The 14,105-nt window shown below is 34.3% G+C and overlaps 1 protein-coding gene across 6 annotated transcripts in view; it reads right to left on the bottom strand.

The window, feature by feature from the left end:
* Window positions 1-14,105, bottom strand: part of tim (timeless) — a 122,864-nt gene that overhangs the window by 41,185 nt on the left and 67,574 nt on the right. For 4 of the 6 annotated variants that reach the window (XR_010949797.1, XM_067767233.1, XM_067767232.1 and 1 more), the window contains exon 16: window positions 12,171-12,314. Coding sequence is in view for 3 of the 6 variants with exons in the window: in XM_067767233.1 (XP_067623334.1) it covers window positions 12,171-12,314 (144 nt within the window). In the remaining 3 variants the exon portion in view is untranslated. Of the gene's footprint in view, window positions 1-9,369; window positions 10,822-12,170; window positions 12,315-14,105 lie in introns of all 6 variants that reach the window. The other 2 variants (XR_010949798.1, XR_010949799.1) reach the window with 1 other exon arrangement.

The following is a 14,105-nucleotide window of genomic DNA, read 5'->3' as shown; positions in this document are numbered from 1 at the left end:
TCAGGAACCTACATACCAAATTTCGTCAAGATACCTCGAAATTTACTCAAGTTATCGTGTTAACGGACGGACGGACATGGCTCAATCAAATTTTTTTTTTCGATCCTGATGATTTTGATATATGGAAGTCTATATCTATCTCGATTCCTTTATACCTTTACAACCAACCGTTATCCAATCAAAGTTAATATACTCTGTGAGCTCTGCTCAACTGAGTATAAAAATTAACCAACTGATACATAAGCTGGCAGTTTTTTGCTTGATCAGAAAGCCATCATCAAGTATCAGGTGTCATCTCTAAATTGAATGCCCATATGACTAAGCGATTACCTCCGAATATGTACCACAATGCCGTTATAAAAATTTGCGTAAATTTTGCTCAATAACGATCGACAAACTATCTTTTACTCTATTCTTCACTAAAATTTTTCCCAAATTTGATGATTTAATCGTCATATTACACAAACACAGGCATACAAATTAGCAAATTAATTATTGAAACGGAAAACACCTGTGAACTGTAGTTATACAAAAAAAAAGATGTAGATTTATTACGTGCTAATCACTTAAATAGGATTTTTGCTCATTTGAGTTCATCAGATAAACAAAATTTATACAGACTTGATTTTTTTGGACAAATTTTACTTTTTTGCCCAAAATAGATACTCAGTGAAGCATTAAATGAACTGACCGACGTAGACGCCTTTAACGGGAATGTGAGTTTTATCTTATAAAGCAATTAAAAAAGCTTTAGTTGTAGTTTTATGCAATGTCTATCATTTTCAGTTTTTGTTTCTTTCATTCTTTCAATCGATTTTAAAGTTACTTTTAATTTGAAAGGCCGGCCATAAAAATCGCATTTTTTTAAGAGTGAATATTAAGACTGTTTCTGCATAATTTCGAGTCAGTTGAAACATCCTTTCGGGTACACTTCTGTTTTTTTAGGTTCCATTTCAGAATAATTTCAAGACTACTTCGAAACCACTGCGATTCAGTTACAGGATCGCTTCAGAATAATTTCGAGAATACTTTAGGAACAAATGCGAACCATTTCAAGATAGTTTTGGGATTATTTTATGATCTGTAACTGTCCTCAAATTGTTCCGAATTGGTCTCGAAATAGTTTCCAGGTAATTCCAAAAATAGTCCCGAGGTGTAGCAGAAAGGATGCTTCAACTGCCCCAAAACTGATTGTAAACGGTTTCGAAATGCTCTGAAGTTTTCCCGAAACGATACCATAAATAAACCCGAAGTATTCCGGAAATTGTTTCTAATTGAATGATCCGTATGTCTGCTTCTTATGGGAAAAAACGATAGGTCCATGTTTTAAGGGAAAAAACTATAAGTCAAGCTTATAATGCCGTTTAATTTTTTTACCGCACTTTTACGGATATTTTAATAAGTTTTGCTTTTATTCACTCATAAAATAAATACACTTTTATTCGCTGGCCTTTCATTAAGCTAGAGACTTGAAACATTGCACATTGTTTAATACCCCGTCAACATAAATTAAGGAACGTTATTATTATTTGGGCTCATCTGGGGCAGGGGATCAGTTAACTTTTTACGGATGTGTCGAAGTTGGACGTAAAGGTTGGAGGGGTATGTTTTGTCAAGAGATAAATGTATGCCGCAAGTTTAAGTTGGCTGATCACTGCAGCGTCTTCCAAGCAAAAGATGCCGTGATTAAGGATGTGGTGGATGAAATGCTATCAAGTGCTACTTCGGGTAGGAAATTTTATATCTACTCGGATAGCCCAGCGGCTATCAAGGCCTTGAGTTCAACTATAGTGCGATCGGGGGTGGTCTGGAAGGGACTGACCTCGTTTCAATGGCAACGAACTATTTTATGATTAATAATATCAGGGTCCCGGGCCATAGTGTTATCCCAACCAATTGTAAGCGGATTTCTTAGCGCCCCAACGGTAAAGCTCAACCGGATGAAAATGGCTGTAGGGGTTTCGGGATTCCGATGGCTACCTGTGGTCTGCTCCCGCATAGGTGGGCCTTGAGTCAGCTCAGCCAGCGTTGGGTGAACACCACCTCTGGCAGAGTAGCAAGATCCATCTGGCCGGAGTTGGATGGCAGGAAGTCCGCCAAAATGATTGGGTTCACTCAGGCTCAACTATTAATGGTAATTGGTGTTTTGATGGTATACTGTCCAATGGGAGTTCAAGCAGTACATCTCAGTATACTGAAAACCCTATCCTGCTGTAGCTGTATGGAGGACGTTGAGGTGGAATCATCGAGTTACTTAATGCTTGACTGCCCAGCTTTTGCCAGAACTTGGCAAAAGTGTTTCATTGGATCTCCGGAGGATTTTGCCAAGGTTCGGATCGGTCGAAACTATATCATTCCTACGCAACAACTCTCTAAGTAGCTATAGATTATGTTAACAGTTCTTTAAGTGGTATCACAACGGACCTTCAAGCTGTCAAGTGTGCTTCTCCTACCAGGACATGTACCACCTAACCTAACCTACGTCCAATTTTCGAAAATTGTAAGTTTTTGAAAGATAAGAGTACTTATTGGTGTATCTAAAATGACCAGGATGCCGAACTGTGTTGATTTAGCCATTTCAGTCTGTAAATTTGTCTTGCTGCAAACTAGTCGCTCAATTTCTGAGACATATTGATGACATTTGATGAGCGGGAATATTTTGATGTCCACACGTTTGTCTTTATGACTCAATCCTAACGGCTGAAAGGATTTAAATTAAATTTTGCACGCATATAGACAATAGTTCAGAAGGACCCGCTGGATTTATTTTTGTTTTTAAAGAGGGGTATGGGGTCCTACGCCGCTTGGAAACGGTAACAGTGACGGCCCCACTCCGCTGGAAGGACGAGGTGGAAAACGATTACTGTTGACCGATTGGCCCAGTTAACCCATAGATCGATGATTTATAGGGATTTTGGTCAAAATTATTTCAGTAAATTTGAAAGCTTTCGGGTTACTTTCGGGACTATTTTCGGATTATTTCGAGGCTGATTGCAGATCACATCACAGCTCTCTCCGGGCTGTTTCGGGACTATTTGAGATATTTTTTTAACCATTCCGAGACAATTTTCGGGTTGTTATTGGATTAATTTCGTGTATATTTTGGAGCCATTTCGGAACTATTTTCAAATGATTTTTGCGATAAATTCCGGACTATTTGGGTCAGTTCGGCACTATGTATGGAATCACTTCTGGACTATTTCTAGATAATTTCATGATTATTTATAGATCATTTTGGGTTTGTATTCAGAATCGGTTTGGGACTATTTCTTAATTATTTCAGGACTATTTAGGAAACGTTTAAGATACTGTTTCGGATCTGTTCTTTCGTTGTTTTCGTAATAATATTGCCGAGCCTATTTCATGAAAGTTTCGGCACTATCTGCGTAAAGTTTCGTGATTAATTTGGAACTATTTCGGACCGATTCGGAAAGATTTTCGGGCCATTCTGAGGCTAATCGAGAATCATATAAGTAGTGCTACGGGATATTTTTCAACTTTCGGCGAATCATTTCGATATTATTTTCTAGATTGCTTCAAGGTCATTTAGGAGTTGTTTCGTAAAAATAGTGTTTCAGTGTTCAGTGTTCCCTTCTTTTGGCGATTTTGTGCTATAATTTCAAGATCTTTTCGGGACTGTTTCAAGATTATTTTCTGGATTCAGATTTTTCCGATGAGATATTCATCGGCAGAGGTCTTTCACGTTGATAGATAAAAACATGAGACTGCGTGAGGATTACCAATCAATTATGCAGTTGAGATTTATCGCTATATGTTATAAACCCTATACACCGATTGTTACAGTATACCGAATTTTTTAAATGTGATCTCATTATTCTTTTGCTCCATTCGGATGTGCCCGTCTCTGTTTCTTTCGTTTCTATTTTAGTCTAATTCGCATTTTCGAATGAAACTCATTTCATATTCTCATCCATATTACGGTAAATGTTTTGAATTAATTAATTTGAAATGAATACTGCTATTTTGTACGTAAGATGCTCAAACATACTTACAGTTATGTAAGTTTGCAAACAAGTACATAAGTACGTGGGTATCATACATATGTACGTTAATATCAACGTGTTATTAAAACTTTTGTAATTAATTAATTTTTCACATTTCGCGTTGTTATCTGTTAACTCGTAAAAATTGCAAATGTTTGTTGATTACATATTGCCAATTGTTGATAGTTGATTGCCGATTGTTGGCGTTTTCGGTGCCTTTTTGGCTAGTACAGTAGTCGCTCACAAATTAGAACTTTTAGTAATTAGAATGTCCAGAAATTAGAATCAAATTGTTCAATACATTACACGATCTGAAATTAGAATCGAAAATTCTAATTTCTGAGCGTATTTTGTTTTTTTGTTTCAAAATAGACATGAAAAGGGGAATCCCCAATTTATTCATGTTATGCTCGGTATTCGTTGGGTTTTCGTCGCAGTTCTGTACAGTTTTTGTTAGGTTTTGTATGAAATTCGATATGCGTGCACGTGTTTTGGCATTGTTTGTTTAAACAAAGTCAAAAAAGTAAAAGTAATTTGTTGAAATGCCAAATAAACGTAAGAAAATACTTTATCCTTGGAAACCGAAGTTCAGATCTTGAAAAAGCTTGACAAAGGTGTTCAAGGGAAGCGGTTAGCCTTAGAATTTGATGTGGCGCCATCTGCAGTCAGCTATATCAAATCGAGTAAATCATGAATTTTAAACGCTGTTTCTAATACCTAGCATGGAGCTAACAAAAAATCATTGCACATCGCTGAATATTAGTTATGAAGTTTTTGATCCATTTGTGGCTTTTTTAATGTGTTTCTATCAATATTTTATGTATTTTTAATGAAAAAATATATTAATGGTAATTGGAGTTTTTGTTTTTTTTTTGATCTTTTTTTGATTTAGCGTCATCGATTTTTCAATAGGATTTGGGATCAGGAAGAAAACGTTCCAGTATGTATACCCAAAAAAATAATTTTCGAGCCTGCGAAAAAAAAAATTCCAAAGGGTCAATTTTTCAAAAAACGGTTGTAAGCACGTTGGCGATAATAGTGGAACTTTTTTTTTTCTAAGCCCAAATCCTATCGAAAATCGATGGCGGGGATATCGGTTAACTTTCGTCCATACAAATCGACCCAGGTTAATATACATATATGTATATTTAATAAAAAACCATGTGATATGTATTCTACTGGATTGTTACCTTATTTCTCGTTTCTATAAACAAAATTGAATAAGACACAATTTCATTTTAGTTTTTTAATGCAAATCGACTTAATTTTTAAGGTTTTATACAAATAAAAAAACGTCCAGGAATTAGAATTTTTCAGAAATTAGAATCACCCTGAAAACAAAGTGGTTCTATGTATGTAATAGAAATAGGCTGCAAATGACCAAAATTTTGCTTTAGTGCAAGTCAAAGTACTCTTCAAGCCCTACGTTTCGCTAATCTTCTTAGCTTCCTCAGGGAAAGAAATTTATGTGTATAAATGTGTAATTATAATTTACATAGTGCACAATTTTCATTAATAAATAATTTCATTAATAAATAATTTTATTTGAAAAGCATACCTAAATAGAAGGGTATCTAAATCTTTTTAAATTTTGACTTGAATTTAATTAATTTATTAATGAATTAATGACAATTGTGCATTATGTAAATTATAATTACATATTTATACACATAAATTTCTGCCCCTGGAGAAACTTAGGAGATTAGCGAAACCCAGGGCTTGAATAGTGGAGTCTTTTGACTTGCACTAAAGCAAAAATTTGGTCATTTGCAGCCTATTTCTATTAAATACATATACAAAAAGTATTGACCAGCTTAATCAAAACAAAGTGGTTCTAATTTGTGAGCGTCTACTGTACTTAATATACATACATTACAGCTGGTAAATGCTTGTAAATGAAAATAAGTACGTGTGTTATAATCAATCACAGATTTCATTGTACAATTTAAGTTTTTACTAAACATTTTTATTTTTCGTATTACGGTATATGTAGATATCCTAGTATATTTTTTAAAGTTGCTATGGTTGTTTATTTTGTTATACACAGCGTGCTTTGCACACAGAGTATATTAATTTTGATGGGATAACGGTTGGTTCTACAGGTATAAAGGAATCGAGATAGATATAGACTTTCATATATCAAAATCATCAGGATCGAAAAAAAATTTGATAGAGCCATGTCCGTCCGTCCGTCCGTTAGCACGATAACTTGAGTAAATATTGAGATATCTTCACAAAATTTGGTACACTAGCGTATCTGGACCCAGAATAGACTGGTATTGAAAATTAGTGAAATCGGATGATAACCACGCCCACTTTTTATATATATAAAATTTTGGAAAACACAAAAAACCTGATAACTTAGTAAATAATACACCTAGAATGTTGAGATTTGACATGTGGACTGATATTGAGACTCTTGATAAAAATTTGGAATTTTTTTTAAATGGGCGTGGCACCGCCCACTTGTGATAAAATCAATTTTACAAATATTATTAATTATAAATTAAAAACTGTTAAAGCTATCGTAACAAAATTCGGCAGAGCGGTTGCCTTTACTATAAGGAATGCTTCGAAAAAGAAATAACGAAATCGGTTAAAGACCATACCCACTTTTATATAAAAGATTTTTAAAAGGGTCGTGGACGAATGAAATAAGCTATATCTTTGCAAAAAAGAGCTATATATCAATGGTGTTTCATTTCCCAAGTGGATTTATGATAATAAATAGGAAAAACTTCAAATTTAAAAAAAATGAACATGGCACCTCCTCTTTTATAACTAAGCAATTTTCAATGTTTCGGGAGCCATAACTCGAAGAAAAATTAACTGATCGAAATACAATTGAGTACACACATTTTCCTTATAGCAGAAAATATTTCTAGTAAAAATGGACGGAATCGGACCACGGCAACTTAGATAGAAAACAAGTTTAAAAGGGTCGTAGACTAGAATAATAAACTATAACTTAGCAAGAAATAGTTTTGAATCAATGATATTTCACTTATGAAGTTTTATTGTAAGAGGAAATGGGGAGACATTTTTTTTATATGTAGAAAAGTAATTTATCTGAAATGAAATGTACAATTGAAGCTCACGCTGAGTATATAATGTTCGGTTACACCCGAACTTAGACACCTTTACTTGTTTTCTTTTGTTATTAACTAAATATTATATAAACGGTGGTCAATCGGCCGTAAAAGGAGTGTTATGCAATTCAGTGTGTGTACGCATGTCTTTGTTTTTTTTTATAGCAAATTTGGTGTGCAGGAATATTAAATTTATAGGCTCAAATTCGTTTTGCATAAATATAGAGAATTTGTGAATTTGTATTATTTATTATGTCATGTGAATTGCAAACTTCCATTCAATGTTAATTTTTATATAAAACTAGCAGACCCGGCAGACATTGCTCTGTCCTAGCTTGGGTCTATCTGCATAACTTTTAAGCAGTTTTTACCTCTCACTCTCCCTTCCCTTTTTTTTCTTATCTTTTTATTTACCCAGCCCCATTTCCAGTCTCAATCCCAGTCCCAGTCCCAGTCTCAATCCCTGTCCATGTCTCAGTCCCAATCCCAGTTCTAGTCCAAATCCCAGTCCCAGTCGGTCCCTGCTCCATTTCCCGAAAAGTGTCATAAATTCTAGCAATAGCTGCCTATATCCCCTATTTTTACAAAAAAATTAGGATAGGTCGATTTATTAGAGCACACATCTGGGTATATAAAGTAGTGTGCAAGAAGAAGGTGAAAAAATATGGCAACACAGGCATTGAAAAGAAGACTTTACAAACTTTTTCTGCGGCATTTCCATATTAGATATAACTTGAAAGATGAAAAGTGAACAATTCAGACCGCACTATCGACCAGAAAATATAAAAACTCGTCATATTTTTAGTAAAATATACGAAATCTTGATATATATTATATAGGGTGTATTCTATTTAAAACATTTTAATGTAAACCTATATATACATACTAGCAGACCCGGCAGACGTTGTTCTGCCCTAAATTTGGCCTATATGCATACATTTTAATAAGCTTCTTCCGTCTAACTCTACCCTCCCCCCCCCCCCCCCCTCTCTTCACTTTTTCCTAATCCTTTTATTCACTCCTCCCTCTGTCTTTTTCTATTCATCTATCTCCATCTTCGTCTCTTTCTATCTCTTTTTATTTTGTTTTGTTCTAGTCCCAGTCCCACTCCGAGTCTCAGTCCCAGTCCGATGCCGGTCTACTTCCAGGAAAAAAGGGTCGTAAATACTAATATAGGCAAATTTATATACCAAATTTCAGGCAAATCGCATAGGACGTATGTAAATAGTTATATGGGTATTATTAATTAATGTCCTTATTGTGGCTTCGCATGCATATTCATCAGTTTTGCCAGGTTGATGCGACTAAATCGAATATCACAATGAAAATTACTTTAGAGCTCTCAGCAACGGCTTTCATTTGATATCCATATTGCACACACATTCTAGGGGTACCCGGGTCCATTTTTCGGCCTACATCTCTAGACCCTGTACGTCGATCGCAACCAAAGCTATGTATGTAATAACCACCGCGTGAGGTATACGCAACTTGTGTGAAAGCTTGAACAAAATCGACTGACGCATCTCTTCAAACAACGGCAACCAACTAACACACATTTTAGCCTTTATTTTTATATATGTAGATTTTTATTTTACACACTTCACTATAATATTAAAACGAAATGCAGATATTCGTTTCTTTTGAAATTCAGCTTAAAAATTGCACATGGAACAACTAAAGACTCTCCTGAATTAAAAAAAATGTCTTAGTACCTCTAAGACGCGCGCCCCCTCAGAAACCCTGGGCCCGGGGGTAATCCCCCCCATTCCCCTCCCCCTTCTCTACGGGCCTGGTGATGTGCTATACTTGATATCATTCGCTATAATATTTTTTATTGATAAGCACGTTGTTTAATTAAACACCAACCAATTACACGGAAGTACCACCTGAAAATATGAGTGCGGGTGCGTATACGTAGAATTTTGTTAATACACATAAACATTTCCTATATTTCAAGTTAGATCAAACTACACACGGGGTGCAAAACAAATTCAAAATCGGTTCAGTAGTTTAGGAGTTCATCGCGGACAAACAATGTGACACGTGATTTTTATATGTAAAGATGTATATGCCGATTTATTTTGGTATAAGCGCTAGTATAGTACCCAGCCTATTTTGTAATAAAATATTATCTCTGTTGATCTCTTTAATATTAAATCTAGGTATATAAGTAGATATTAATTAGTATATGTTATAGCGATACTATAGATGACGGCTTTCGCATAATCACATTTTAGTAGTTTTATATGTAATATGTAAAGATGGTTTATGCTTACGCAAATAAAAGTGATGCGAATACTTGTCTGCATGTTGGTTATTGTCTAACGATATTTTCAGGATATCCATTTTTGTGGATCGAAATATTTGAAAAGTTTATAAAGTGAATTCGAGTTGATTGCTGTCATCTTTCCATCCGAGATCACCCTATGACGGTTGCTTTGTCACAAACGTCCTATCTCAAAAAACTGTAAATGAACACTTTATTTTGCAACCAGTTTCAAAAACGCTCCATATTAGAATTCAATTGAAAAACTCTCTCTCTCAAGATAAATACCAATCATTTTCAGCGGATATAGTTCATTTTTGAAACCAAATTCTGAGAGAGGGCATTTCTGTACAAAAAAATTCAAGATGTCGTCTTTAAAAAAGATTCTGAGATAGCACAATTTTCTACGATATTGGGTAGTCTAAATAAAAAATAAGTTACGTACATGTTTTCAAGATTTCACAAATTTGATGTACAGCAGCGAACACGAAAATGGCAGTGGAAATTTTGATCAAATTCATCTCTTTCTTTTCTATTTTCCATCATTAAAAAAAATTTATAAGAATTTGGCAACTGAAACTATGCAATTTTCTCAATTTTTTTCAATATGCTGTTTTGTAGTCCAACCAATTTTAGTTTAAAAAGGTACAAGTAATCGGTCTTTCAAAGTTCGCAATGATTTTTGGCAATTTTTTTCCTAAAGGTGTCTCAGATTTTCTTCCTATAAAAAATAAAGCACTTCGTAAAGAAAATGTAAAACACGCTTCGGAAAAAAGTTCTCCAAAATCAAAAGGAACTTCAAGAGAGCTTGACTTTGTTCCTTGTTAGACTAAAATTTATTGGGCTATATTACTGCATACTATAAAAAATTCAAAGAACTCTAAATAAAAAGCTCATAATTTTCGTACAAATTTTTCAAACTTTGGAATTTTATCGAAAACGTTTTTGAGATTTACATGGTTGCATGGTTTCAGTTACAAAATTCAAGGAAGCTTTATCTTTAAATATCGAAAGTTAACAATGAAGAGATTAATTGATGAAATATGAAACAAGTTTCCACTGCATTTTTTCTGCTCAATGCCGTAAATTTGCATGAAAAAAACTTCGAGATTGAATCTCTTTATTCACTCGACCCAATAAGAAAGAGTGATTTTGAAACATCACCGATATAGGATGATCTTTCTTGCAGCTGCCGATATAACGTATGTATGTATATTTTCATCATTTAGTGTTTATGTAAATTAGCTGTTCGTATTGAGTTGAATATTGACACATAAAATATTGCATGCTATTCCTTTTGAATTCTTCCCGTATCTAAATATTTTTTCACATGTCAGTATGTTTGTATCTATAGCTTTACGTCCATCAACTTTAAAGTTTTGTTTAAAAGAAATTTCAGCATCTTTAATATAGTTAAGACTGCATGTGGGTATATTCAAATGTATCAAAACGTGCGCGAATCCTTAAACAAAAGAGTATATTTTATAAAAAATTATTATCGTTGTCAGCTGACAAAACAAAAATAAAGAACGACTGACAAAAATGTTTAAGGCCAAATGAATCGAATTTGGGTAAATTTAAGCCGAAGCCAACTTAGCATTTACAAAGGTCCTACACAAACATTTCAACTTGGGAAACCCAGCGTGTACCCTCTCTTCGATCTACTGCGATATCGCCTAATTTCTCCATTCATATTAAAGATATTTTCCCGGTGAGCTAGATTTGAAACAAATGTATTTCTGAGCCTACATTACAATATAAAGGGAAAAGCCAGTTCCGCTAGATGGCACAGAGATCGAGGTATATCTTGCGATCGATTTGAGCGTAACATCCTCATGAGCTAGGTAGAGATTTGAGCTGTGGAATATATCTCGAAACCCTATGGCAATGTATGTATGTCGGGTACGATTTATAGTATTTACGGTCTCATTTAGCTCATAATTATTATTTTTTAACACGCTTATATTAGCTTCATTTGCATGTATGTTTGTTTGTAACCTTTCTAGGCTAGGTGCGCAAAGGAGAGCTACAAACATATATATATATAGTTTGAAAAAAAAATATAAAAAAACCCGCTTTTGAATAATATCGAACTAATAAGTTAAAAATAATTTTCAAAATAAGTTTAAAATAATAATGAAAGATAAATACTAGTATTATTGTGAAAAAGCGTGGGCGCTTTGTTCCATATATTTTGTATACAGGTAACTGATTTTTTACCCAATTATGTGTGTAAAAGGGGTTTTATAAAATATATAACACTATTTACATTTTTTTAGACTGTCTCTTGTTTTGTTTATCTTATTGCTTTTGCTTAATCTAAAACAAATTTTGTCTAAGGAGTACCCAAAAATAATTATTTACGAGTGCCTTTTAAAAGCGCTTTTCAAGGGGTTCATAAGCGCAATACAAAGCTTTATAGCTTCTCAGCTTCCACAACCCAATTTTCAAATGCACCTAATCGAGGAGAATCCTGTTACAAATATCATACACATATTAAAAGTACTCTCTTTGACGATCTCGGTAGAAAACAGAGCACACTGCCGACTTTCCAAGAAAATAAAATTTTATCACAAAAAAAAAAAATATCAACTGCTTTGTGAGAAATTTTCGTCCAGATCGAAACCGAACCTTAACGGAACCATATCTGACCACCGAAGGCATACAAAACCCTAAACATTGATCTTTCCCTAACAACACCCTAAATTATAAGATTATTAGGTAGGTACTTATAACTAACTTTTATTAATCCTACACAAAAATGTATGGTAACAGTGTATGTTTTTATTTAATTATGCATTATCTAATTACCTTTGATTTATTGTGGGTGTAACGGGATTATTCACAGTATTTGCTGTATCTCGCGCAGCTGATCCATTTGTATTGATTTTATTACGCATCACCAACTGCAACCAGTTTGGTAGTTGGGGCAACGGTGCTGCCTCAGGTGTGTATCTAAAAATAACACATATGTATATGCAAATTAGAAACAAAATTACCGAAGATATTTTTTTTAAGAATGTGAAATTAACAAAATGTCTTGAATATCAAAGTAAAAATACAACCGGAAGGGTACAATGGGTGTATTCTTTTGGCATCCCCCCATAAAAGTGGTAAGCATTAAATTTTTTCATTTTTTCACCAACTGCCTTGATTAAGTTCGGCACAAAGTTAAGCTGGTTAGTGGCACAGTTTTTCTCTCTCAGTTAATCTTTAAAAGCCCAATAGCCGAAGTAACGCCCACAAAAAATGCCTCCTTGAGCGGGCAACCTCTGAAGGTAATTGTAACTCATTGAACTATTAACTGCGTCGCTGACGCACCAGATCTATTTTGCACCAATAACAAAATTTGGTCTTCCTTATGGTAGAAACCGAATGGAAATCCAACGAAAGTACTTTTGCAGAAAAAAGTGAGAAACACGAAGTAAATTCCATCTGGACAGGAATCGCTTCAACGTCACATTCTCAAATTTTTGAGTCAAATGTGTATGAGTGGAATAACTCGCTTTAGAGACATGTCTTTGCAGGAATGTATGAGATAACAGAAGAAGGAGTTTGGTGGCGAGATCGCTCCGAAAATGGATCCTATATCAACAAGGATGCTTCGTTTATTTATACCTACCCGTAACATATCAAACTTGCTATCATCGTCTCTTCCTGTTGACGATTGGGTTGTAAACGTATACAAAGCCGTTTGTGTACTTGTGAAAGCCGAATACAGTTCGTTGCTCAGCCAAGCAAATCACTATCACTACCAAGGCGAGTTCAGCACCAGGTGTTGTTATCCCAACAGCTGATTGCTTCTTTTTGATTATTTTTCATACAACGCCTTGTACAATAATATGTCAGTTAATCGAAAATGGTATACAAGCTTGGACCACAACTCGAAAGTTTTCAGTACAAAAAGGGGAAGAGATATACCTATCAAAAAGTTTACCAAAATGATAAGAACGACTATTTTTATACCCAGCTGTACTTGTACACAGGATATTATAACTTTGATTGGATAACGGTTGGTTGTACAGGTATAAAGGAATCGAGATATATATAGACTTCAATATATCAAAATCATCAGTATCGAAAAAAATTTGATTGAGCCATGTCCGTCCGTCCGTCTGTCCGTTAACACGATAACTTGAGTAAATATTGAGATATCTTCACCAAATTTGGTACACGAGCTTATCTGCACCCAGAATAGATTGGTATTGAAAATAAGCGAAATCGGATGATAACCACGCACACTTTTTATATATATAACATTTTGGAAACACAAAACCTGATTATTTAGTAGAATGTTGAAATTTGACGTGTGGACTGATATTGAGACTCTTGATAAAAATTTGAAAAAAAAAATTGTAAATGGGCGTGACAGCGCCCACTTGTGATAAAATCAATTTTACAAATATTATTAATCATAAATCAAAAATCGTTAAACCTATCGTAACAAAATTCGGCAGAGAGGTTGCCTTAACTATATGGAATGTTTGAAGAAAAATTAACGAAATCGGTTAAGGACCACGCCCACTTTTATATAAATGGTTTACAAGGGACGTGGACGAATAAAATAAGCTATATCTTTGCAAAAAAGAACTCTATATCAATGTTATTTCATTTCCCAATTGGATTTGTAACAATAGGAAAAACTTCAAATTTTAAAAAATGGGCGTGGCACCGCCCCTTTTATGACTAAGCAATTTTCTATGTTTCGGGAGCCATAACTCGAAGAAAAATTAGTTCAGAAAAGAA

The sequence above is a fragment of the Eurosta solidaginis genome, chromosome 2 (assembly GCF_040869045.1).
Source record: "Eurosta solidaginis isolate ZX-2024a chromosome 2, ASM4086904v1, whole genome shotgun sequence".
Taxonomy (NCBI): Eukaryota; Metazoa; Arthropoda; class Insecta; order Diptera; family Tephritidae; genus Eurosta; species Eurosta solidaginis.
Note: the sequence above shows the minus strand (reverse complement) of the source record. Positions and strands in the feature narration are given on the sequence as shown.